Genomic DNA, 27,060 nt, shown 5'->3' on the forward strand with positions numbered 1-27,060 from the left:
TGGAGATGGTGTGCTGCTGACCTCGACTCGGGATGTCGTGAGTCGGTGGGGGGAATACTTCGAAGACCTCCTCAATTCCACTGACACGCCTTCCATTGTGGAAGCAGGGCCTGGGGACTCTGAGGCGGACTCTCCAATCTCGGAGGTCGAAGTCACTGAGGTAGTTAAAAAACTCCTCGGTGGCAAGGCCCCGGGGGTGGATGAGAGTCGCCCGGAGTTCTTAAAGGCTCTGGATGTTGTGGGGCTGTCATGGCTGACACGCCTCTAAATCATTGCGTGGACATCGGGGACGGTGCCTCTGGATTGGCAGACCGGAGGGTGTGTTCCAATTACAGGGGAATCACACTCCTCAGCCTCCCTGGTAAGGTCCATTCAGGGGTGCTGGAGAGGAGGATCCGTCGGGAGGTCGAACCTCGGATTCAGGAGGAGCAGTGTGGCTTTCGTCCTGGCCGTGGAACAGTGGACCAGCTCTACACCCTCGGCAGGATCCTCGAGGGTGCATGGGAGTTCACCCAACCAGTCCACATGTGCTTTGTGGATTTGGAGAAGGCGTTCGACCGTGTCCCTCGGGAGGTTCTCTGGAGGGTGCTTCGGGGGTACGAGGTGCCGAGCCAACTGATAAGGGCGGTTCGGTCCCTGTATCACCGATGCCAGAGTTTGGTCCGCATTTCCGGCAGTAAGTCGGATTCGTTCCCAGTGAGGGTTGGACTCCGCCAAGGCTGCCCTTTGTCACCGATTCTGTTCATAATTTGTATGGACAGAATTTCTAGGCGCAGCCGAGGCGTTGAGGGGGTCCGGTTTGGGGACCTCAGCATCGCGTCACTGCTTTTTTGCAGATGACGTGGTGCTGTTGGCTTCTTCAGTCCGTGATCTCCAGCTCTCACTGGAGCAGCCGAGTGTGAAGCGGTCGGGATGAGGGTCAGCACCTCCAAATCCGAGTCCATGGTCCTCGGTCGGAAAAGGTTGGAATGCCCTCTCCGGATCGGGGATGAGATCCTGCCCCAAGTGGAGGAGTTCAAGTATCTTGGGGTCTTGTTCACGAGTGAGGGCAGGATGGAGCGCGAGATCGACAGGCGGATCGGTGCAGCGTCGGCAGTAATGCGGACTCTGTACCGGTCCGTCGTGGTGAAGAGAGAGCTGAGCCAAATGGCAAAGCTCTCGATTTACCGGTCGATCTACACTCCTACCCTCACCTATGGTCACGAGCTATGGGTCGTGACCGAAAGAACGAGATCCAGGATACAAGCGGCTGAAATGAGTTTCCTCCGCAGGGTGTCCGGGCTCTCCCTTAGAGATAGGGTGAGAAGCTCGGTCATCCGGGAGAGACTCGGAGTAGAGCCGCTGCTCCTCCACGTTGAGAGGAGCCAGATGAGGTGGCTCGGGCATCTCATCAGGATGCCTCCTGGACGCCTCCCCGGGGAGGTGTTCCGGGCATGTCCCACCGGTAGGAGACCCCGGGGTCGACCCATGACGCGCTGGAGAGACTACGTCTCTCGGCTGGCCTGGGAACGCCTTGGGATCCCCCGGGATGAGCTGGAGGAAGTGGCTGGGGAGAGGGAGGTCTGGGAGTCCCTCCTAAAGCTGCTCCCCCCGCGACCCGACCCCGGATAAGCGGAAGAAGATGAAGGTGAAGGTGTATATATATATATATATATATATATATATATATATATATATATATATATATATATATATATATATATACACACTACTAAAAAAATTTAAAGGAACACTTTGAAAACACATCAGATTTCAAAGGTTAAAAAAAAAAGTAGGATACCTGTTAGAGATGTTCCGACTCTAACTTATTGTGCAAGAACCACACAGGAGACAGTATGCCCTTTTGAACACTTGCACGTGGAGAATTTGTTCGTCATTGTAGATACAGCAATGTCCGAACAAATTCTGCAAGTGGAAAATTTGTTCGTTGCTGTAGACACAGCAATGTCCGAACAAAGTCTGCCGTTGCATTCATGCAAGACAGTATTTATTGAGAGAAGAAGGGTGGGGGTGACAATTTACATGTGTGGTGGCCAAGGTGGGGGTGAAACCCCTGGCCTTTGATCACATCATAGCAGGGGTTGTTTTACGATGTTGAGTAGACAGAACAACTTTGATTGCGTCTTCTACAGTTGGTCAATCAGTGCAAAGAATTTTAGCACTTTGTTCTACTACTTTGTTAAGACAGGACAAGCTTAGGTTAATTATTACTGATTACATTCCAACATAATATGATCAACCTAATCTATTCAACCCTAACAATACCTATACTGATACGGACAGTTTAATGTCTCAGGAACAAAAGGATGCCACATCTTTTGATGGAAATAAAAGTTTTCAGCCTACAGAGGGCTCAGTATACAGACACCCCAAAAATCAAAGTGAAAAAATGATGTGGCAGGCTCGTCCATTTTGCCTAAATTCAATTTCTGCAATTCAAAACTCTTTTCAATATATTGTGTAGCCCCCACATGCTTGTATGCATGCTTGACAACGTCGCGGCATGCTCCTAATGAGACGACGAATGGTGTCTTGTGGGATGTCCTCCCAGATCTAAGGGAATCAGTGAGCTGCTGCAAAGTCTAACGAGCAACCTGGGGGCGTCTGATGGACCGAAACATTATGTTCCAAAGGTGTTCTATCAGGTTGAGGGCCATTCAATTGTGTCAATTCCTTCATCCTCCAGATACTGTCTGCATACTCTTGCCACATGAGGCCAGAAATATTGTGGCTCAGGAGGAACCCAGGACCTACAGCACGAGGTTGCCTATCCCAGCACGATCGGGGAGTAGTCGGGGGACACCCTGAACTGGATGCCAGACAATCGCAGGGCACACAGAGACGAACAACCATCCGCACTGGCATACCTACGGGCCATTCGGAGTGCTCCATCAGCCTACCATGCATGTTTTTGGGATGTTGGAGGAAACTGAGTGGCCTGAGAAAACTCATGCAGGCAAGGGGAGAATATGCAAACTCCTCACAGGGAGTGCTGGAGGTGGAATCAAACCCGCACCCTCTGAACTGTGAGGCAGACGTGCTAACCAGTGCATGCATCTCAAGGATAGGATTTTGGAACTTGGGGGACAGAGATCAAGGTTAGAATAATAAACATTTCTCTCTCTCTCTCTCTCGCGCGCGCGCACGCACGCGCACGCGCACACACGCACACACACACACACACACACACACACACACACACACACACACACACGCACACACGCACACACACAAGGACACCAAACACTAATGACATAATTTCTAAACTTTCCCTGAAAACTACAATCTATTATTATTATTTATTAGGTTTTTCTTTTAATGACGCCGTTATTCCTCAGCTATGGTACAATATCTCGCGAGATCTCAGCACGCCTTCGCCACTCGACATTTCAGTATTCACGTGAACATCTCGCGATGTTGCCTAAATGACGATGGTTGGAAAAAGAGTTGGAGGGGGCGGGGTGCAGCAGAGATGTTCTGAGGCTTTTTTTTTTTTAAATATAAAATTATTTATTTAAATAAAAATGGCTGCCGTGGAAAGCGAGGAGGAGACAATGTACGTAAGCTCCTTTTAAAAAATATTTCATCATCTGTTTAAGAGTCGCTGTCTTGGCCGCCTCCGCCATCTTTTTGTCGTCTTTTTTATTTCACTTCGAAGTGCGTTCATTTTACACCGGCCTTTCTCGGCGGAGCGATCTTAACTGGAATACGTCACCAACTTCCAGCTTCGTGTCTACTTCAGCTGCCATTAGGGCTTGCCCGTTTGCTCAGCCCGCTTCCCGCTTCTTTACCCATTCTGCCGAGCAAACGTGCCCGCACGCCTGGAGGTTGGCCCGCGGGACGGCGATGCCATGCCCGCCTGCCTCGAGCACTCGGTGGTATTAACAGGCAGGTGTCCAGCAGGCTGCTAGCTAGTCAGCATCGAGTGTTTTCATGGTAGTGAGAGTGTCTTTACACACAAAACTGGTGTACTTGGCGTCACACACCTCCAGTCAGCATCCTCCACCCAAGTGCTGCTGAGCCAAGCATCACATGCTCTTCATGTTGTCACCAAACTTCTCAGAAATATGATCACAGTTTATGGTGCACACGCCAAGCTACTAAAAATCACTTTAGTGACCATAGCCAAAAGTCATGAAGTGACCTCGTGTGTTGCCCACTTTTCCCCAGTTTATTGTTGCTGCTCACTTTAGTGACCATAGCCAAAAGTCATGAAGTGACCTCGTGTGTTGCCCACTATTCCCCAGTTTATTGTTGCTGCTACTTCAGCTTCATCATCATCCTTACCTCATGCCAGCTTGAGTGCTGGCGTCACTCAAACGGGTCACACCAAAATACTTAAGTTGAACCATGCAATTCAGAATTCAACCTCACACACACTTAGTCACACACAACTTCAGAGTTCACACTGCCACCACGTAATGTAGACTTCAGTTCAGCAAGCGTCAAAGGAATAGTGTTGTGCTGTTTTGCTTAATTGCTTAACACTTAATCCAAAAGGAGTGACAGAATTCTGCTGTTAAAACATGAGGATGGTGAGAAGACAAAACATAATATTCAGGAAATTACACGAGTAGAGGTCAGTTGGCAGGACAAATGTGTTACGCTGGTGGTCGTTTGGGGGTGGCAGAGTAAGATCAGATCTGCAGATGGACATTGTTTAAAATTGACATGAAACAGCAATACAAATAAAATTAAGATTACTGTAAGAGATTGGATTGATGTGTACTCTGCAGTAGTAGCTTTAAAGTTGTACACTCTAGAGTTCCATGAAAGCCCCATCGTGTGGGTGAAAAAGTGGCTGATGGTCATTGGTGGAGAAGCAGGATGTAGGTTGGTTGTGCATTTAACAAATGACACTGCTGTAGGTTACGACAATTAGTTTCTATATGAAGAACTACAATATTTACTCTTGCTTTGATCATTCTCTGTGAACAGTTCTTGACAGTTATGCATTATTGGTAGTCACAGCGTTAAAATAATCAGCACTACTTACAGCACAACTTCATAATGATGATTAGCTGAAGCAGAATAAAATGTTATTGTTAACCATATGGAGTTGAATGTCTGCACTGTTAATATACATAAAAGCAAGCATAGCCACTCACAGAATTTTTACGCACGTACTGAGCAAATGATCAACAACAGCATCGCCAGCCCAATTAATTCGACAAGTAATGCAGCCATCTTTAAATATATTTTTTAATCAGAGATGCAAGTTCCCATTTCTAGTTGATTTGTATTTTGAGCTGATTCAATATTCGCCCTCATTTTTTCTATAGCACATTATCAAAGTAATAATGATCATAATGATACTCCAACAAGAGTAGGTAATATAACAATATATTTACTAATACCGTAATTTTCGGACTATAAGTCGCTCCGGAGTATAAGTCGGACCAGCTATGAAATGCACAATAAAGTGGGAAAAAAAATATATAAGTCGCACCGGAATATAAGTCGCACTTTTAGGGCGAATGTATTTGTCAAAAACCAACACCGAAAACCAGCAACAACAGGCTAAACGATACGGTATGCTAACGTGACATATACACAAACAAGGAGCTGAGAACGGGCCTGACGTAACATTCAGTTATTCAAGTAAGTATTACATAAATAACACGTTTATCAAACCATCTGTGTCACTCCAATTCATTAAATCCATCGATCGTGCTTTATGTAAACAATGCAGCGTATGCGCCGCATATACTGACGTCTGGCCCGTTGTAAATTGCATTTCTTATTAGTCCACAGACCCATATAACGATATATAAAGTATATTTTAAATAACTATCATATTACAACAATATTATCAAACCATCTGTGTCACTCCAAATCATTAAATCCATCGATCAAATTCCTCGTTCTTTATGTCAACAACGCTACGCGTGCGCTGCAGAGATCTAGTATATAACTATATTGTTGCGTTAAAGTACCAGGAAAGACATGGGTTTATATAAAAACAATATTATCAAACCATCGATGTCACTCCAAATCATTAAATACATCGATCAAATTCCTCGTTCTTTATGTCAACAACGCCGCGCGTGCGCTGCAGAGATCTAGTATATAACAATATTGTAGCGTTAATAAAGTACCAGGAAAGACGTGGGTTTGGTAAACCGCTCTTTATTTAACAAAACAAGAGTTCAACGAGCCAACAACTACCGGGCGTGCGTAAAAGCCATGTCCGAGCCCCATCTATCGTCCCCGGACAGCCACCCAGCCGAGCGCCGGCCCCCGACTTCCATCCACGGAGGTGAAAGAAAGCTCCGTAGATTATGATCGGGCTTGCGTAAAAGCCATGTCCGAGCCCCATCCACCGTCCCTGGACAGCCAACCGGCCGAGCGCCGGCCCCCAACTTCCATCCACAGAGGTGAAAGAGAGCTCCCGTCGAGAAGGACCGGGCGTGCGTAAAAGCCATAATAGTTTTTCAAACCTTCTGTGTCACTCCAAATCATTAAATCCTTCAAACTCTTCGTCCTCCGTGTCACTTACAAACAAAGCCGCTAATGATGCCGGTAGTACGTGGGCATTTTGTCATCTTCGTCATCCCGTGATCAAATCCTTTGCCTTTTATGTAAACAACCGCTGCGCAGTACGGGTGACGTCACTTGCAGTTCAAATGACAGTAATCCCTTGCTACATCGCGGTTCGTTTATCGCGATTTCACTACATCGCGGATTTTTGAATTTTGAAAATTTGTGAAAAAATCACATATAAGTCGCTCCTGAGTATAAATCGCCCCAAACTATGACAAAAAACGCAATTTATAGTCCGGAAATTACAGTAGTTATGAATTAAGTGTAATTAAATAAGAATTATTTCTTCTATTTATTCTATGCGGCTCGGTGGCGCACTGGGTAGCACGTCCGCCTCACAGTTAGGAGGGTACGGGTTCGATTCCACCTCCGGCCCTCCCTGTGTGGAGTTTGCATGTTCTCCCCGAGCCCGCGTGGGTTTTCTCCGGGCACTCCGGTTTCCTCCCACATCCCAAAAACATGCTTGATAGGCCAATTGAGTACTCCAAATTGTCCCTAGGTATGAGTGCGAGTGCGAATGGTTGGTTGTCTCTGTGTGCCCTGCGATTGGTTGGCAACCAGTTCAGGGTGTCCCCCGCCTACTGCCCGATGACGGCTGGGATAGGCTCCAGCACGCCCGCGACCCCCGTGGGGACTAAGCGGTTCAGAAAATGGATGGATGGATAAATAAGAATCCTTATCAATATATATTAATTCAGGATGAGGTACCATAATTTTCGGACTATTGGTCGCTCCGGAGTATAAGTCGCACCACCCATAAAATGCACAATAACGTGAAAAAAACCATATATAAGTCGCTCCGGAGTATAAATCGCACATTTGGGGCAAATATATTTGTCAAAATCCAACACCAAAAACAGACACGAACCAGCAACAACAGGCTAAATGATACGGTATGGTAACGTGACATACACAAACGAGAGGCTGAGAACGGGCCTAACGTAACATTCAGAGTTATTCAAATGATTATTACATAAATAACACTTTTATCAAACCATCTGTGTCACTCCAAACTATAAAATACATCGATCATCGATCGTGTAAACAATGCCGCGTACGCGCGCCGTCGGACTCGTGATTTGCATGTCTAATTATTCCACAGACCCATATAACGATATATAAAGTATATTTCAAATAACTATCGTATAGCAACAATATTACCAAACCACCTGTCACTCCAAATCATAAAATACATCGATCATCGATCGTGTAAACAATGCCGCGTACGCGCGCCGTCGGACTCGTGATTTGCATGTCTGGCGTGATGTGTGCTCCCATGCTGTCCATCACAAGCAGAGCTTGCATCCTAAATTGCATTGCTGCCCCTACTGTTTTTTTTTTGTTTTTTTTTCAACATCACCACACTAAATTCTCTTCACCAGACCTGTGCTTTTTAAAAACTCAAAAAAACAGCGCTTTCCCCTCCCAGTTGTTGCGTCACGGCCAATGGTGAAATTTAAATCACCCTCATTCAGTTTAGTTTGAAAATAACTATACTTCTTTTTCAGTTGTTTTTTTTGTTTTGTTTATTTGTTTCATGAACTTGAATATTGTGCTTTAAAGTGTGAATTGCTTTATTCGTTTTTTTAGTGTATTAAAAATAATATGTGAGGTGATCAACTGTACTAGTAAGTAATGTGTTAATGATCAAGTAAATGTTTTTGAAAAAAAAACAACACATATAAGTCGCTCCTGAGTATAAGTCGCCCCCCCACCCAAACTATGAAAAAAAACGCAACTTATAGTCCGAAAATTACGGTAATTTATTTCTAAAATGTCACAACTATAAATTACAATTGCTGGTAAAATCCATATTGCGCAAGCTTTTATAGTTCAAGCTAAAATAAAAAAAGGAAAATATCTCAAAGATCTATGCTGTTCGGAAAATGTTTCTTGTGGTAGTTTTTTTTTGGGGGGGGGGTGATTATCGAAAGCTGATTACTTTCCAGTATTAAGAAAATTGTTTGGAACACATATCAACTTTGAACTCGAATCCACGCTGATGCCCATATTGAATGATACAGAATCAAAAACATTTGCTTTTTATTTTAATTTGCGTCAAAAAAAAAAAAAAAGAAGGAAGAGGAACACTTTTTTTATATTTAAAAGCTGCACACAAGTATCTGTGTGTTGAAGATGACTTCCTGGAACATGCAGGCTCTGGCCTCCTTAAAGAAGGACGCATGGCTGCTCTTGTGTTAAGTTGCACGGCAGTCAGCAGCTGTATGTGATGTCATTGCGGCACCTTGTCATTCATTAGCGCAAGCTGTAAAACTGTCAAAGTCAGCTTTATTGTCAATCACTTCACATGCCAAGACACACAGAGACCGAAATTGCGTTACCCACTATTCCACGGTGACAAGACATAAAATATCCAAAACAACACAAAAAGTAAAATGGAGAAGGCACATACAATGAATAAACAAGAGCGACAAACAAATATAAATAAACAAAAAAGAGGAGCAAAAACAGAGCAACTGTGCATACAGCAGACAGTCAGAATATAGTGCGAGAGCAGTGCAAGGCAGCCAACGCGGCCCAAAAGTACAGGACGTTATGCAGCTGGGGTGGGGGGGAAAGTTTGCTAATGTTCCGCATTGTGGAGCTTTTATTCCCTTGCAAACGCGAGAATACTCAACCAAATTCAACGTTATCATGTTGAGAGACAACTGACTGAAGACGATAGAAATCCTCTTAAAGGACGACGACGCCTGCGCAGTCGGGAGAGAAAATCGAGCCGCCTTTTCCTTCCCCGCCAACTGGCACCGCACCGTAGGGCCGGGCGGACATCGTCTCACAATCGAACCCCGTAGTACTCTTTTGTTTCTTTTGTTTTGTAGTACGGATCCAAACAGTCTGGAGTATGAAGCTGTTGGTGAGTCTGGTGGTGCGGGAGAGCAGGGCAGCAGATCAAACAAAGTGTGAGCGGGGTGACTCAGATCACACACAATCGTGGTCACCTTGCGGGTGAGACGGGAGGTGTAAATGTCATTCAGGGAGGGGAGTGAACCACCAATCATCCGACCGGCTGTGTTCACTATGCGCTCTAGGGCCTTCATGTTGTATTCAGTGCAGCTACCACCCCACACAGCGATACAACTGGAGAGGACGCTCTCAATGTTGCCACGGTAGAATGTGGTCATGATGGCTGGTGGAGCACCTGCTCGCCTGAGTTTTCGCAGGAAGTACAGGCGGCTCTGAGCTTTCTTCGCCAGCGATGCAGTGTTGGTGGTCCAGGAGAGGTCATCACTGACGTGGACCCCTAGGAATCTGGTGCTGCTCACTCTCTCCACCACAGCACCGTCGATGGTCAGTGGCAGGTGTTGGGCGTGACCCTTCCGGAAGTCAACAACAATCTCCTTGGTCTCGCAGGTTGTTGTCCCTGCACCACGTGGCCAGAAGGTCGACCTCCGACCTGTATTGAGTCTTGTCGCCCTTGGTGATGAGACCCACCAGAGTCGTGTCATCAGCAAACTTCAGCATGCGGTTGCCGCTGTAGGTTGCAGTGCAGTCATGCGTCAGCAGGGTGAAGAGCAGCGGACTGAGCACACAGCCTTGGGGGGGCCCCGTGCTCAGCGTGATGCTGCTGGAGATAGTGTCGCCAACACGAACCACCTGCGGCCTCTGACAGAGGAAGTCCAGAAGCCAGTTGCAGAGGAAGGTCCTGAGACCCAGTTTGTCTAGTTTGCAGATGAGATGCTGTGGTACAATGGTGTTGAATGCAGAACTGAAGTCCACAAACAGCAATCTCACATAAGAGTCTCTTTTTTCCAGGTGGGTGAGGGATGAGTGGAGGGCAAAGCAGATAGCATCCTCAGAGGACCGTTTGGCTCTGTACGCAAACTGGAAGGGGTCAAGGGTGGGGGGAGAACGGTCCTGATGTGCGTCATGACAAGCCGCTCAAAGCCCTTCATGACAATGGGAGTCAGCGCCACGGGAAGCAGGAAGGAGCAGGTTTCTTCGGCACAGACGATGACCTGCTGCAGGGAAATGTTAAAGATGTCCGTGAAGACACCCATAGGCTCCTCAGCGCAGTCCTTCAGCGCTCGACCTGGGATGTTGTCTGGGCCCGCCGCCTTACGGGTGTCGATAGCAGCAAGCGTCCTCCACGCTATTGGCAGAGAGGCACAGGGGCTGCTCGTGTGGAGGGGGAGGGGTCTTCAGCAGGCAAGTGCTGTTCTGAGCGTTGAAGCAAGCAAAGAAGCGGTTCAGATTGTTGAGCAGAGGGATGTTGCCCTCACACTCTGTGGCGCGGGCTTGTAGTCCGTGATGGTCTGAATACCTTGGCATAGGCTCCGTGCGTTCCTGCTGTCTTTGAAGTGGGCAGTAATCCTGCAAGAGAATGCCTTTTTCGCTTCCTTGATAACCTGGAACAGGTTGGCCCTCGCTGTCCTCAAGCCAGCTTCATCCCCAGCCCTGTGGGCTTTGTCTCTGGCCCTCAGCAGCCTGAGGACAGCCCCTGTCAGCCAAGGCTTCCAGTTAGCCCAAGTGACGATGTATTTTGTGTGGGTCACATCACCAATGCACTTCAAGATGTAAGAGGTAACAGAGTCAGTATACTCCTCCAAGTCAGTCTGATTGTTGCAACTGGCTGCCTGCTTAAACATTTCCCAGTCCATTGTGTCAAAGCAGTCTCGAAGAGCATCAGAGGCTCCCTCAGGCCACACTCTCACCCGCTTGCGAACCGGCCTGGACGCCAATGTCGAGTAAAACCTGTCTGCCGTACTTGTAGCACGATGTAGTAAGACGAGACGAACACGTAAAACTGTCGGACAAACACTTCTTCGACGAACAAAACACCGTTCGATTGGGACAGAGAGAGCGTGTGCACGCGCCGCCATCTTGAAAAGTGTGTCAATAACACTCAGGTGTTTAGGTTGACTTCAAAACGTCATGCTTGTGAATTTAAGGGAAAGCTCTCTCTATATGGTCATGATGCAGGAGCAAGAATTATGACCATATATTTTGGGCTATAAGCTGCACCGGACTATAAGTCGTACAAGCTAAATTTTTTTATTTTTATATTTTTGTACTTATATAAGCCACAACGGACTATAAGCCGTGCATGCGCACGAGTTATTTACAAAGAAAGACAAAACAGTGAAAGCCTTTTTAAAGTTTTAATCACATTAACATTTTGTTGTAAACACGGAAGTGACAACTAGCTGGGCTAAAGTTTCAATAGCATTAACATTTCGCTGTAAACATGGAAGTAACAGCACTAGCTGGGCTAAAGTTTTAATAACATTAACATTTTGTTGTAAACACGGAAGTGACAGCACTAGCTGCACTAAAGTTTCAATAGCATTAACATTTTGTTGTAAACATGAAAGTAACAGCTCTAGCTGGGCTAAAGTTTTAATAACTAACATTTTGTTGTAAACACAGAAGTAACAGCAGTAACTATGCGGGTGAAAAAAACAAAAACATACCAGTCAACAAAGTCACTGAGAGCCGTCTTTGTCTTCCTCCTGTCCACTGAAACCAGCAAAATCTTCCTCCTCAGTGTCTGATTGGAATATGTATGTAAAGTCGCCGCATGATCGCCTCAGGTTTTTAATGTTTAATTCCCATTTTTAAGAGAATATACACAAAGATGATTGTCAGGAAAGAGATTATTTAGGGACGCATAACTTTTATTCACCCAACAGCACAACAGGGGTCCACAGCCTTATATGAGTGTATAAGTCTATTAGTCATGAGAAAAATCACGGGAAAAAAACCAATATAAGCTGCACCGGACTATAAACCGCAGGGTTCAAAATTTGAGAAAAAAGTAGCGGCTGATAGTCCGAAATTTACGGTAGTTGTCCTTTACATCAACCAATCATCTATTTCTTGTCACATGAGAAACCAGTGAAGCCTTATTTGTCATGTGTTGCCCAGCAAGCTTATAATAGTGTTACTCAGGAGGAGCATGGTGACACTGTAGTTTTAAGGCTTTGCATTTGGTAGAATTTCTTGAGTAGATTCATCTACTCTTTAACGACCATTTTTAGGCTGCTCCTTTTGGTACAGGAGTCATCACAAAAACAAAAAGATGGTTGAAATGAGATCTCTTGAGCTATGCTGATGTCTCATGTGCATTGAACTGAACTATTATTCAACTTAAGTCTTTTTCCCAAAACACAAGTCTTTTTCCCAAACAAACTGCTGGGGTGAATGCGTGTTTGAATTTAGCGGTTCCACTGTAATTATTTATCATGCCTTAAAGATGATGTTGTAGCATGACCTCTTCAGAAAGAAAAATAAATCGACATAGTGACTAGTATCTGAAGATCATCAATTAGTTCTTATCAGTGATTCATCCGTCTGTCCATCCGTCCATCCGTCCATCCGTCCATCCATCCATCCATCCGTCCATCCGTCCATCCATCCATCCATCCATCCATCCATCTTCTTCCGCTTATCCGGGGTCGGGTCGCGGGGGCAGCAACTTTAGGAGAGACTCCCAGACTTCCCTCTCCTCAGCCACTTCATTCAGCTCATGCCGGGGGATCCCAAAGCGTTCCCAGGCAAGCTGAGAGACATAGTCTCTCCAGCACGTCCTGGGTCATCCCCGGGGTGTCCTACCGGCGGGACATGACTCCCCAGGAAGGCGTCCAGGAGGCATCCTGAGGAGATGCCCAAGCCACCTCATCTGGCTCCTCTCAAAATGGAGGAGCAGCGGCTCTACTCCAAGTCTCTCCCGGATGACCAAGCTTCTCACCTTATCTCTAAGGGAGAGCCCGGACACCCTGCGGAGGAAACTTATTGCGGCTCCTTGTTTCCCGGATCTCGTTCTTTCGGTCACGACCCAAAGCTCGTGACCATAGGTGAGGGTAGGAGCATAGAAAGACCGGTAAATCTAGAGCTTTGCCTTTTGGCTCAGCTCTCTCTTCACCACGACACTGCACCAATCCGCCTGTCGATCTCGCGCTCCAACCTGCCCTCACTCGTGAACAAGACGCCAAGATACTTGAACTCATCCCCTTGGGGCAGGATCTCATCCCCAGAGGGCATTCGACCTTTTTCCGACCGAGGACCATGGACTCGGATTTGGAGGTGCTGACCCTCATCCCGACCGCTTCACACTCGACTGCGAACCGCTCCAGTGAGAGATGGAGATCATGGCTTGAAGAAGCCAACAGCACCACGTCGTCTGCAGGAAGCAGAGACGTGATCCTGAGGTCCCCAAACCATACATCCTCAACGCCTTGGCTGCGCCTAGAAATTCTGTCCACAAAAATTATTAACAGAATCTGTAACAAAGGGCAGCCTTGGCGGAGTCCAACCCTCACTGGGAACCAATCCGATATATGGTTGGAAATGCGGACCAGACTCTGGCATCAGTGATACAGGAACCGAACCACCCTTATTAGTTGGCTCGGCACCCCGTACTCCCGAAGCACCCTCCACAGAACCTCCCGAGGGACACGGTCGAACGCCTTCTCCAAGCCCACAAAACACATGTGGACTGGTTGGGCGAACTCCCATGCACCCTCGAGGATCCTGCCGAGGGTGTAGAGCTGGTACACTGTTCCATGCCCAGGACAAAAGCCACACTGCTCCTCCTGAATCTGAGGTTCGACCTCCCGATGGACCCTCCTCTTCAGCACCCCTGAATAGACCTTACTAGGGAGGCTGAGGAGTGTTTTTTCCCCTGTAATTGGAACACACCCTCCGGTCCCCTTTATTAAAGAGGGGAACCACAAGCCCAGTCTGCCAATCCCCGATGTTCACACAATGTTGTAGAGGCGTGTCAGCCATGACAGCCCCACAACATCCAGAGCCTTTAAGAACTCCGGGCGGATCTCATCCACCCCCGGTGCCCTGCCACTGAGGAGTTTTTTAACTACCTTAGTGACTTCAACCCTAGAGATTGGAGAGTCCGCCTCAGAGTCTTCAGGCCCTGCTTCCACAATGGAAGGTGTGTCGATGGAATTGAGGAGTTCTTCAAAGTATTCTCCCCACCGACTCATGACGTCCCGAGTCGAGGTCAGCAGCACACCATCTCCACTGTAAACAGTGTTGACAGTGCACTGCTTCCCCCTCCTGAGACGCCGGATGGTGGTCCCCAATTTCCTCAAAGCTGTCCGGAAGTCATTTTCCATGGCCTCGCCAAACTCCTCCCGCGCCTGGGTTCTACCAGCTCAGTGGCCTAGTAGTAGAGTGTCCGCCCTGAGACTGAAAGGTTGTGGGTTCAAACCCCGGCCGGGTCATACCAAAGACTATAAAAATGGAGCCCATTGCCTCCCTGCTTGGCACTCAGCATTAAGGGTTGGAATTGGGTGGGGGGTTAGATCACCAAATGATTCCCGAGCGCGGCACCGCTGCTGCTCACTGCTCCCCACTCCCCCAGGGGATGGATCAAAATCACATGGGGATGGGTTAAATGCAGAGGACAAATTTCACCACATCCAGATGTGTGTGTGACAATGATCATTGGGACTTTAGCCTCAGCAACCGCCGAAGCCACGTTCCGCTTGGCCATTCGGTACCTGTTAGCTGCCTCCGGAGTCCCGCAGGCCAAAACGGATTGATAGCACTCCTTCATTTTGACGGCATCCCTTACCGCCGGTGTCAGTGATTCAGTGGCATACAATTTATTTGCGGCGTCATCATGAATGTTGTCTGTTACACAGAAAGGACGAACCAGAGCGCCAGGAGGAGAGAGTACGACCACACAGTAAGACTAAGAAGGTGCGCAAGGTACGGCGCCATGTTGAACAGGTGTCAGTCTCTCAGGAGCCATTGCCCCTGTCAGTGGTGGAGTCAAAGACCTTGGTGAGTGAAGGCGGAACCAACAGTGTACCGTAATTTTCGGAGTATAAGTCGCTCCGGGGTATAAGTCGCACCAGCCATAAAATACACAATAAAGTGAAAGAAAAACGTATATAAGTCGCACCGGAGTATAAGTCCCACTTTTGGGGCAAATTTATTTGTCAAAATCCAACACCAAGAACAGACATGAACCAGCAACAACAGGCTAAATGATATGGTATGCTAACGTGACATATACACAAAGGAGGAGCTGAGAACGGGCCTGACGTAACATTAACAGTTATCCAAATAAGTATTAGCGTAATTTTCGGACTACAAGTCGCGGTTTTTGTCATAGTTTGGGTGGGGGGGGCGACTTGTACTCAGGAGTGACTTATATGTAATTTTTTTCAGAAATTTTCAAAATTCAAAAATCCGCGATGTAGTGAAACCGCAATAAACGAACCGCGATGTAGCAGGGGATTACTGTCATTTGAACTGCAAGTGACCTCACCCGTGCCGCGCGGCGGTTGTTTACATAAAGGGCAAAGGACTCGATCACGGGATGACAAAGGGCCCCACGTACTACCGGCATCATTAGCGGGCGGCTTTGTTTGTAAGTGACACGGAGGACGAAGAGTTTGAAGGATTTAATGATTTGACACAGAAGGTTTGAAAAACTATTATGGCTTTTATGCACACCCGGTCCTTCTAGACGGAAGCTCTCTTTCACCTCCGTGGATGGAAGTCGGGGGCCGGCGCTCGTGGATGTCCGGGGACGGTGAATGGGGCTCGGACATGGCTTTTACGCACGCCCGCTCCTATTCTATGGAGCTCTCTTCCACCTCCGTGGCTGGAAGTTCAATAGTTGTTGGCTCGTTGAACTCTTGTTTTGTTAAATAAAGAACCGTTTACCAAACCCACGTCTTTCCTGGTACTTTGTTAATGCTACAATATTGTTATATACTAGATCTCTGCAGCGCACGCGCGACGTTGTTGACATACAGAACGAGGAATTTGATCGATGGATTTCATGATTTGGAGTGACACAGATGGTTTGATAATATTGTTGTAATATGATAGTTATTTGAAATATACTTTATATATTGTTATATGGGTCTGTGGAATAATTTGCGCCGCACAGATCTAGTATATAACTATATTGTAGCGTTAACAAAGTACCAGGAAAGACGTGGGTTTGGTAAACGGCTCTTTATTTAACAAAACAAGAGTTCAATGAGCCAACGACTATTGGCTCTGTAACGATAAAAACATATTTAAGTTGCTACGCGAAATAAAATATATCAAATAACTATAACATAAATACATTTTTCTAATCTTGTGTCACTCCAAATCCTTAAACCCTTCAAACGTGGGGCCCTTCGTCATCTTTGTCATCCCGTGATCGAATCCTTTGTCCTTTATGTAAACAACCGCCACGCGGCACCGGTGACGTCACTTGCAGTTCAAATGACAGTAATCCCTTGCTACATCGCGGTTCGTTTATCGCGGTTTCACTACATCGCGGATTTTTGAATTTCACATGAAATTGAAAAAATCACATCCAAGTCGATCCTAAGTATAAGTCGCCCCCCCCACCCAAGCAATGAAAAAAAACTGCGACTTAAAGTCCGAAAATAACGGTAATTATAATTATGAAGCATGCTTGTGAAGTGTGTTGAATGTCTGCGTCTCAATGGTAGCCATCAGACCCGGTGGCAGGGCCCTCGCAAGCGGCATCTGGTAGCGAGTCTGCGGGTTCTCCCAGGCAACGGCGCTCCATCATCCGAGATCGTGGACCGCTATACAGCGACCCCTCACTGCCTGTAGGCTGGACCCGCAAGCTTAAGCAGAGGAAGTCTGGACGCTCGGCAGGAAAGTTTGACGTCTACCTGATCAAGTAAGCACTGTAAACATGGGGCGCATTCATCCTGTTATTGCACACATGAGCATTTCTTTGTGGCAAAGCTCGGAGGGAAAGGCCTTCCGGTCCAAGGTGGAGCTCATCGCTTACTTCCAGAAGGTCGGTGACACCATGACTGATCCCAACGATTTTGACTTCACCGTAACTGGGCGTGGAAGCCCCTCTCGGCGTGAGAAGAAACCTCCCAAGACACCAAAAGTGGTCAAATCATCTGGGAGAGGCCGTGGACGGCCTAAAGGTGCAAAATAATGGCGGTGTGCAATGTTTAATCGTACCTATGGAGCAAACACAAAGCTGGTGGCGGAATGTGTGTGTGTTTTACCTTTAGGCAGTGGGAAGATGCGCCAGGCTACGGAAGGTGTGGCCATGAAGCGTGTGGTGGAGAAATGTCCTGGAAAACTGTTGGTCAAAATGCCATACAACAAGGCGGAGTCTAGCAGTGAGACCACACCCACCACTACAAAGGTGCGACGTGTGGTGTTCTCAGGGATGCTGCTTAGCGTATTAATTATGGGTATAACGATACGGCTTTGTCATCAAAATATCGATTTGTCTCCCCCACGATCCAGCTACATCGATGCTGTCCACACATCATTTCTATGTTACTGATCGATCATTTTAGACCCAAAATTCCTAAGACCCATTCGTTTTTATTCAAGTCTGAATGTTATGTTTAATCAAGTTTAAGTTGTTTTCGCGCACGCATTGAGTGACTTCAGAGCAACACTATTTGCTCGTTTTCATTTAAAAACACAAAGACCATACATTTGTGTGTTTTGAGTTTCCATTATATGAACAAGGTTTTGGAAAAAAAGTGCTTGCATTGGACCATCAATAGCTGCACGTAGAAGCAAAAGAACTGTACACGCTCTTTCTGCAGTTTACTCCAGGTGCATTCAATGACCATTCACACAGTAGGACATCTCAAACATCTAACGAAATACTCATTCAATGCACCAAACAGCAATGACTAATATGTGAAAACATTACAAGGGGTTGCTGGATTTTCTTTTGTACTTTACCCACCAAAATCAGAACGGGGGGAAGCAATTTTTGCTGCCAAACAACACGTAGACAAGCTGGTATTCTTATTATATAGAATAGGTAAGCTTTTGACAAAATCGTTTACTGTTAATTACAGTTAGTAGTTCTTTCTACAGAACAGTAACAGCAGCAGGTTATTTGAATGTGAAAAGACAGTTTACTAATACATATACTATAGATTTTTTTTTTCTTCCACAAAAGATAATGTTGAATATTCAGTTATGCAAAGCACTTCATCAAATACAGCAAAACCTCTACTTCCAAACATCTATGCTTACTAACATCTCAAGATGAACCGGAATTTTTTTTGCTTTTTTTAACGAACCAAATTTGACTTCCAAACCCGTGAGCGACTCTCAGAGTGTGTCTGGTGACGTTGTGACGTGTGCGTGTCATTAACCCATTTTCTTACTGTCTCTATCCTTCGCTTGGCCACTCACTGTGTTCCTATGTGCGTGTTAGCATATTGACAAGTTTATCCATAGTTCATTTGGAGTCCTGGTAGTCAATGGCACGGCCACTCCCTGTGTTCCTGTGTGTGTGTGTTAGCATATTGACAATTTCATCCATAGTCTGTCTGGAGTTTTGGTAGTCGATCATGTCTCCTAAGAAGGCTAGTGCGAAAAAGCGGGAAGGGTAGTCAGAAGAGGATGTAGCGAACGTATAAAGTAAGCATACGGTACTTGATTCTGCCACTCCCCCCTCCCACTTGCCATCTCCCACAGTCCCCTGTCTCTCAAGCACCTACTCTACTCCTTTAGCAAGTCATCACGTCTTTCATTTATGGATGAATTGTGCCTCTATTTTTGAACTTTTTGACTTAGGGTGTATTCTGACCAGAAAAGTCCTTTAGTCCTCTTGTTTGGTCCGGACCAAAATTGGACTTAATTTTTTTTGTTTGGTGCAGTTCCTATTCAGACTGTACATTTTGAAAGTGAAGTATATTTGGTAAACACACCCACGCTAGTGACGACAGCAATGACCAGGGGGGCACACAGCGCACAGACCCGGAAATGAAGGAAAACATGCGAGTCCTATGCACCGCATTCCTGCTCTGCATATTTGTGCTGTTGGTTCAAATCTACGCTGTTTGTATTCACACCTAAAGCGAACCGCACCAGAGTTTGTTTGGAAGTGAACAGAGACCACTTTAAAAAGTGGATCTCGGTCTGTTTCTCCAATCCGCACCAGGATTTGTTTCCGTGTATTCACACCTGCACAAAAGGTAGTGTTACAATCGAATCTTGTTCCGTTGAAAGTGGACCAAACAGTCAGGTCTGAATACACCCTTACAATGAACTTGATAACGGAACGATCGTGAGAGAACCAGAAAAGAGAACGAGCTATTTCTATTGCACTTTGTTCATCCTAGAATATTAAGAGAACTAGCTTGGTGTAATATTACTTTTTTGTTTTACATTTTGGAACCAGTAGAGCTGAATTGGTTTTAAGATAAAATCCAATAAAAAAATACGTTGTTTATTTGGAGTTACTTTTAATTAGTATAGATTGAGTCACAAAACAGCCATGGTGACTACTGTATATCAAAATATTTTATTAAAATCACCATTATTGCTTCAAATTGTATTGTTCCAAAAAAGTGATATATTGCTTTAAGTCGAATCATTAGACCTTATAGCTATATGTATTGTTTTAATAAAACAACCGCAACGTATCATTACACCCCTCGTATTAAGATATTAATAACGTGGAATGCGTTCTTTTAAAGAAATTGTGTTGCTTGCTTGTGGGCACTTTCAGGTGTCATGTCCTGCCCTGCCGTCAGTCAAGTCTCGTCCAGGCAGGAAAAGGAAATCAGAACAGGATCTTCCTGCTCCCCTTCAGACCACACCCAAAAAACATGGCAGGAATCCAGCCTCCACTTCAGCAGCAGTGACAGCTCCCTCGGCATCTTCCTTGTCAGCATCAACCTCCGGTATGTCAACTGCAGGGGGTTATGCCGCTGCCGCCATTATGGCCGCTGAGGCCAAGCGCAGAGCTACCAAGGAGTCTTCCAGTAAAGCTGTCGTCCAGGAAACAGCCTTGCCAATCAAAAAACGCAAAACGAGAGAGACAATTGAGGAGAGGGAGAAAGTTCAGACCCCAGGCTCGAGTACCACACAACCTGGTAGGATGGCGCATTCCGAAGGCGAGGCCGGTTTGAAAGAACCAACACAAACTTCCCAGGTTCACCTTGCCTCTTTGGAGGAGAGCCAATCCCAATCCCATCTACAGTCTTCTGTTTCCCAAGAAGGTCACTCACATGGACATAAAACACACAAAGGGAGGAAGCACAAGGAGAAGCGTGGGACAGCACAAAGTCAAGACGAGGAACTAAGTAAAGACCTTGATGAAAAGGGTGGAAAAGGACCAAGGAGTAGCAGCAGTAGCATGAGTCCTTTTAAAAGCCACAAAAGGAAGGAGCGCTCCCCACACAAACATCACCATCATCATCACCATCACCGTCACCATCATTGCCACCAACAGAGCTCCCCTTTGGATCATCCTCATCCAACATCTGGACCCTCAAACCAGTCCCGACCCAAACCTCAGCTACACACTGACTCCCAGTCCATTGCGCCCAAACCACCTGCCTTGTCACAACCTTCGCCTCAACCCTGCCCCCTCCAGTCCTCGTATCATGGTCAGAGTCATGTCCCACTTCAAGTTCCAATTATTCAGTCCTCCCCCATCAGGCATTCCCCTCCTCAGCCACTTCCCCCCAAAACAGCAACGTTAGCGCAACACCAAACTCGGCTGGCAGTTCAGTATGCTCCATCACCCTCGCAGGTCCAGCCCCCGCAGACAACGAATCTTCATCCACAAGCCCAGTCCCCTGTAACATTTCAACCTCAGACACAATCCAGACCCTTCTTTGAGACTCAACTACGTCCTCAACTTCAAACGCAGACCAGGACCCAACCCCATCTACAACACCACTCCAAGAGCCCTGCACAAACAGAATTCTCGGACAACCCTCCCATACAAACTCAGCCCCAAACACTGATAAACCCTCCTTTGCAACACCAAAGTAGACCACAAATCAGACCCTCACCCTCCCAGACCAGGACCCCACAGTCTCGAATGCCACTACATCTTCCACAGATTCAACCACAGCTGCCCAGGTCGCAGCCAGAACAACTGCTGCTCCAACAACAGTCTCTGCATATGGCCATAAGTCAGAACCTGGTTTATGCACAGCAGAGTGAGCAGCCGCAAGACCTGAGCACCACATCCCCAACTCGCAACCTGGAGGGTGGGCCAAGAACCGAAATACAAGTTGAAGCTGGACTCGTCTCAGAAAGCAGAGAGACAACTGGTTCGAACAGCACTCCTCCCAGTGCTCCTGGGACTCCTAGCTTAATGCGCTCCGATCCTGACGGAAGAGCAGGGACGCAAGATGGTGTCAGTCTTTCGTCTGGGACAGAAAGCAGGGCTCGGCTACAGGTGGATTCGGAGGGGGCAGGTGAGGGCAGGGAGCTCAGAGACATGGTCCCCCCATCTGCTGTTCCCTGTCCCAGCCGAGAGGAAACAGTCGAGACTCGGACTGCTGTTGGCGAGAGAGTCAGCTGATCAGTGGGCACTATAGGAGAGTGCATTGTGCCCTTGGGGACAGAGGTGGTACTAGTGAGGGCTCTTCCTCCATCTTAGTGCACTGTTGTTCCACGGAACAACCCTTTCATTTTTTTGACAATGAAATGAGCGTTAAGATAGCACTGACGATGACTGAGTAGAAGGATGGATGGTGTCATTTTTTAGGAAAACAAAAAGGAAAATATAGATTTAAAGTGTGTGTGTGTGTGTGTGCGTGCGTGCGTGCGTGCGTGCGTGCGTGCCAGGCTGCATGTGTGCGTGGGTGTGTGTAGATAATCAAAAGGCAGCTGTGTCTTGTTCATTTGGGTGGGTGAAGGGGGGACAGTTTGGAACTGAAAACAAACGGCTAAGTACACATTGCCACCAACAAAATCTCGCTTCCAGAATATAACGTTTTATTTTCTATTTTAAAATGTGTTTCTTCTCTACAGGTTTAAAGTTCTCTGTAATTGACTGATGCTTCGTTGAACGTGACCGTATATATCGCTGACTGACACGCCTAATTCAGTTGAATGGCTTCTTTAAACACTAGCAAATTACTTGATGACTCATCTCTTCCAGTGCCTCCATACTTCTAGCCAATAGTTCTTCATTTGATCCAAACACATTTCCAACACAGCGCTGACAAGTCCTGGAATCTTCCGGAGTGACATTCAAACTGACTCCCATATTTTGATCTCCATGAGTCGTTCGTCCATCTCGGTGGTTTTTCAAGAGGAACCATGTGTTTTGTCAACGCAAACCTTACTGAGAGCACATCTTCTTCACCTTACTTCTGACCACAGACTCATCTTTGTCTTGATTTCTGCGGAACAGTCACTGGAAGACCATCTTATTGTTTTGCCAAATAAGCCAAACTCCTATTGTGAAGAGGCAGCAACACCAAACTACATTCAACACCAACTGCAATCTCACCATTCTGAAAGCATTTGAACATTTGAAGCGGGACATCTACTGATTCTTTAACATACACACGTTGCAGGTTTGTAGTTGTGGAGGGCATCAAGCCAAAACTTAGCAGGACTCACAGACGGTTCAGATGGTAAAAGTGGCCACAAGTTTTTCTGCAATGTTTTGACTTCATAACATCTTGCGAAGATGAATTTGTGACTCCGCTAATAGCTTTTCCTGTCTGTTTTTGCTGACATTCTTGTACTTATATCCCATCAGGATATATTGCATTGGATATGTTATCGGTAGAATGGTGGTGGACTGGTTAGCATGTCCGCCTCACAGTGCAGCGATCGTGGGTTTGAATCTGGTCGCGGGCCTTGCTGTGTGGAGCATGTTCTCCTCTTGTCTGCGGGGGTTTTCTTCGGGTAGTTCAGTTTCCTCCCACATTCCAAAAAACATGCAAACATACAAGTGTAATTTTGAGTGTGAATGGTTGTCTATGTGTACTCTGCAATTGTCTGGCAACCAGCTCAGGATGTACCCCACCTCTCGCCCAAAAATCAGCTGGGATAGGCTCCAGCACACCTATGACCTTTGTGAGGAAGAAGCAGTATAATGGGTGCATGGTTGTGTTGTCGTTGGCCACAGTTCATGAGAGTTTCATTTACCAGTACAGAACAGTACAGAAAGAATACCGTACTTGAAAAAAAATAGTTGCCGTTTTCTTCAGTTTTGAGAAATTTGCAAGAATTGTCCACCTCAGAATTGGGAGAAATTGAGAAGATTATAGACATCTTTGATAACCTAAGAAAAGATAACCTTTTTCAATTCCACAATTGATACATTTGTGGATACTATTGCCACAGATGTAATAGATTGATGTGACATGACGTTATACACGTGATGAAGCCTTCCACAAGTATATTTTGGGAGGTGTCAACATTGGCCGATCCCACAGTTTCCTCAATTTGTTTCTGTATGTGGTAGCACAAATCGAAAGAAATTGCTTCTTAATCGCTCATGATGTCAATCAAGCCAAACAAACACGTTCTCAACCTCTCAATTGGATCAGATACACTCATGCAGTATTTGAACATTTCCATAGTGTCATTCTGATCTCCTGACAGCTAGGAGTTGGCGACATTGAAAAGTCCACTGCAGTGGGGAATTTTCTTGCTGGATTGTGGGTCACCTCACGATGACCCAAACTCACCTCTGCGTTTGTGGCATTTGGTTGCCGCAAGCCCCTTAGCTGGCCTTTGTCAGACCGTATGGGACCACAGTAAGCAGCCGCCACATTGCATGTTCCGAAGTTCAGTGCCTATAACCTTGCGCGTCTTGCCAGAAGCCACCATGTCAGCCAGCAGCCATGTTGTTCCTAGACTTAGTAGTGATGTGTGGTGACCTCATACCTGATAAATAATAACACTCTGCTTTCAACTCAATACAGTCACTGTAGACTCACTAGTTTTTACCGGGTTATTAGTTATTTTTCTTATTAAAAGCGTTTGTTGTCCCCCTACACTGTCAGTGTCTCATTCCAATTGAGAGGATGGGTGGGCATTTAGTCAGCGTGTGAATTCAGTCATTTTCCATTTATTTTTTTATTTTTTTTTCTGCAAACAAGTGCTTTCTGATGGAAAAAAATTATCTACCTCACCCCCACAGCGAGCACACCTAAAACCCAAACAAACCAAAATACTTACAAAAAAAAATTCCTTGGCGGACTGACCAAGGGATATCATCCCCTGGTTGAATCTTGAGTGTGTTGTGAGGTAATGAAGCTGTTTCTGAAATCTGTGAATGTCTAGTACAAACACCTGGGAGGTACAAAATGGACCACGTCTGTATTAATAATGAACCTTAAGCTTTGTTGTGTACCTGGTAAAGATAGCGTCATAACTGTCCTTCATGTAACTCCAAATAATATTTAGCACCAAACAGGCAGGCTAAAGTGGGTCACTCACGTAATGCTAGTTTACTAACACAGTTTGCATTTGATGTGTAAATTCACAGGTGAATTAGGCAAAATAAACATTATTCTAAAGGCAAAGTTTTGTCAATGTAAAAAGCACGTGGTATTAGGTCTACTGACCTGACAGATGTTTATTGTGTGAATTGTAATTGTCAGTGATATTGTAGAGGAAAGACACAGATTAACTCCAAAATCTTGAATAATGTTGTGTATTTTCTGAGATCTGTCTTGGCGTCCACACCTCTCAGAAAATATATAACAGTAACAACATCAACTTGTAGCCTGAAAGGCAGAACTCAACAAGCCAGTATCCAAGCCTGGCAAGCTGCACCAACACAAAAAGTGGGTCTAGAGACCAAACCATTTACCGCAGCTAGGCCTCGGTTCACGTTAAACAGTCCAATCAAATGTGTTTGCTTGCTGTGACATATTCTTCACGAACACAGTCACGCTTTGGCAGCGAAAGTCCATCCTCATTCACACTGATGCGCGGGAGAGACGATTGTTCACATCGTTCAACATTAAATCAATTCTAACTAACCAGAAACAGTCATTAAAATCCCAGCAGTTGACAGTACTAGAAGCATTTGTTGTTGTTTTTTTGCAAAAGAAAGGTCGTACTTTTTCAATTTTTTCCAACATCACATTCAATCTTCACTAATTGGTTCATTCTGCAGTCTGCTCAGGTTCACCCGGCATCAGAAATGCGTTTGATGAGACAAACCAACAGACTCAATTGCCGGTACATGCTGAGTCTGAATTTCCATGGTATCAGCACAACAGTGTTCCTACTTGGTATTAAAACATGAGTTAGACAGAATCTTTGCACCTCCAAAATCATCAAATTTCAGCAAACCCAAAACACGATTGTGTTTATTCAACCAGAGGTGAGTATTTTGTCCCAGTGATAGAATGGGACGACCGATGGATGCCCGTTTTGCGGTCCAAGGACAAGGAGCAAGAAAGTTAATGTCAAAGATCCATATTAACTGGGTTGCCAGTGAAATGATTGAAAAAATGGACTGAGGATGAAGTGGTTCTTCATCTGTCCGTGTAATTGCCCCCATTCCAGTACCAACAACAATCGTATCTGTGGGCAACAACCGCATTGCATCATGTGACTTATGCGGTTTGTGCACCATCTTTACGACAGGTCTGCAACACATGATGGGCACACGGCAAAAGTTTTTGGTGCGGGTACAATGCCGCACGCATCATCTCCCTGCTCCGTTCCATAAGGCTTTAATCGTCATGTATTTGTCACGGAATGGAGAATGTGCACCACGCTACTGCTGCAAAGTTAGCTAGCTTGAATGTAGCGGTGTGGTACGTACATGTGCCTTGATTGATTGTGCAATACAATTAAATGCATCATCTATTCATCTGGGTCTCTTTGTTCTCGCAGGCATGACGTATATTACTGCTGGTTTGTGACTTGCTCTGAAGGTAAAGTGAACTGCAGTGGGAATTGGCCCAAAAATGCGGAGGAAACAACCTCAGTGTCCTAGTCAATACCAGCGATAATGAGTGAAATGAACAGATTTTCAAAAGAACACGCTTATGTTTTGCGTCGGTGTGAAAGCAAGTGCACGGACACACACACCACTTTCCTCTCTCATACTCACTCTCAAACTAACTCACACGTACACACAAGTGGTGGGTCGTCAGGGCCTGCAAGGCCTTTTCTGCTGGCCTAAAAATATTTGAATAACATCCATCCATCCATTTTCTGAACCGCTTAGTCCCCACGGGGGTCGCGGGCGTGCTGGAGCCTATCCCAGCGGTCATCGGGCAGTAGGCGGGGGACACCCTGAACTGGTTGCCAACCAATCGCAGGGCACACAGAGACGAACAACCATTCACACTCGCACTCACACCTAGGGACAATTTGGAGTGCTCAATTGGCCTATCAAGCATGTTTTTGGGATGTGGGAGGAAACCGGAGTGCCCGGAGAAAACCCACGCGGACACGGGGAGAACATGCAAACTCCACACAGGGAGCGCCACCGAGCCGCCCTTCTGAATAACATACTGATGTTAATTATATTTTGTCCATGAATACGTATTAAAGTAATTCGTATTCATGGACAAAATTTATTTAATAAGTATTAAATAAGGGCAGCTCGGCGGCGCACTGGTTAGCACGTCCACCCCACAGTTAAGGAGGCTGCCGATTCGATTCCACCTCCGACCCTCCTTGTGTGGAGTTTGCATGTTCTTTCCGTGCCCACGTGGGTTTTCTCCGGGTACTCCAGTTTTCTCCCACACCCCAAAAACATGTTTGGTAGGCCAATTGAGCACTCCAAATTGCCCTTAGGTGCAAGTGCGGATGGTTGTTCGTCTC

The 27,060-nt window shown here is 46.1% G+C and overlaps 1 protein-coding gene across 1 annotated transcript; it reads left to right on the top strand.

Annotated features, from left to right (window-relative positions):
• Positions 1–3,423: 3,423 nt before the first annotated feature.
• Positions 3,424–24,263, top strand: mecp2 (methyl CpG binding protein 2). Its single transcript, XM_085900865.1, has 6 exons — positions 3,424–3,556; positions 15,168–15,309; positions 16,989–17,185; positions 17,254–17,447; positions 17,538–17,674; positions 20,015–24,263. Exons 1-6 carry the CDS (start codon positions 3,525–3,527, stop codon positions 21,824–21,826), a joined length of 2,514 nt encoding a protein of 837 aa, XP_085756991.1. The 5' UTR covers positions 3,424–3,524; the 3' UTR covers positions 21,827–24,263.
• The last annotated feature ends 2,797 nt before the right edge of the window (positions 24,264–27,060 follow it).

The sequence above is a fragment of the Syngnathus leptorhynchus genome, chromosome 1 (assembly GCF_054491065.1).
Source record: "Syngnathus leptorhynchus isolate UIUO chromosome 1, UIUO_Slep, whole genome shotgun sequence".
NCBI classification, from domain to species: domain Eukaryota; kingdom Metazoa; phylum Chordata; class Actinopteri; order Syngnathiformes; family Syngnathidae; genus Syngnathus; species Syngnathus leptorhynchus.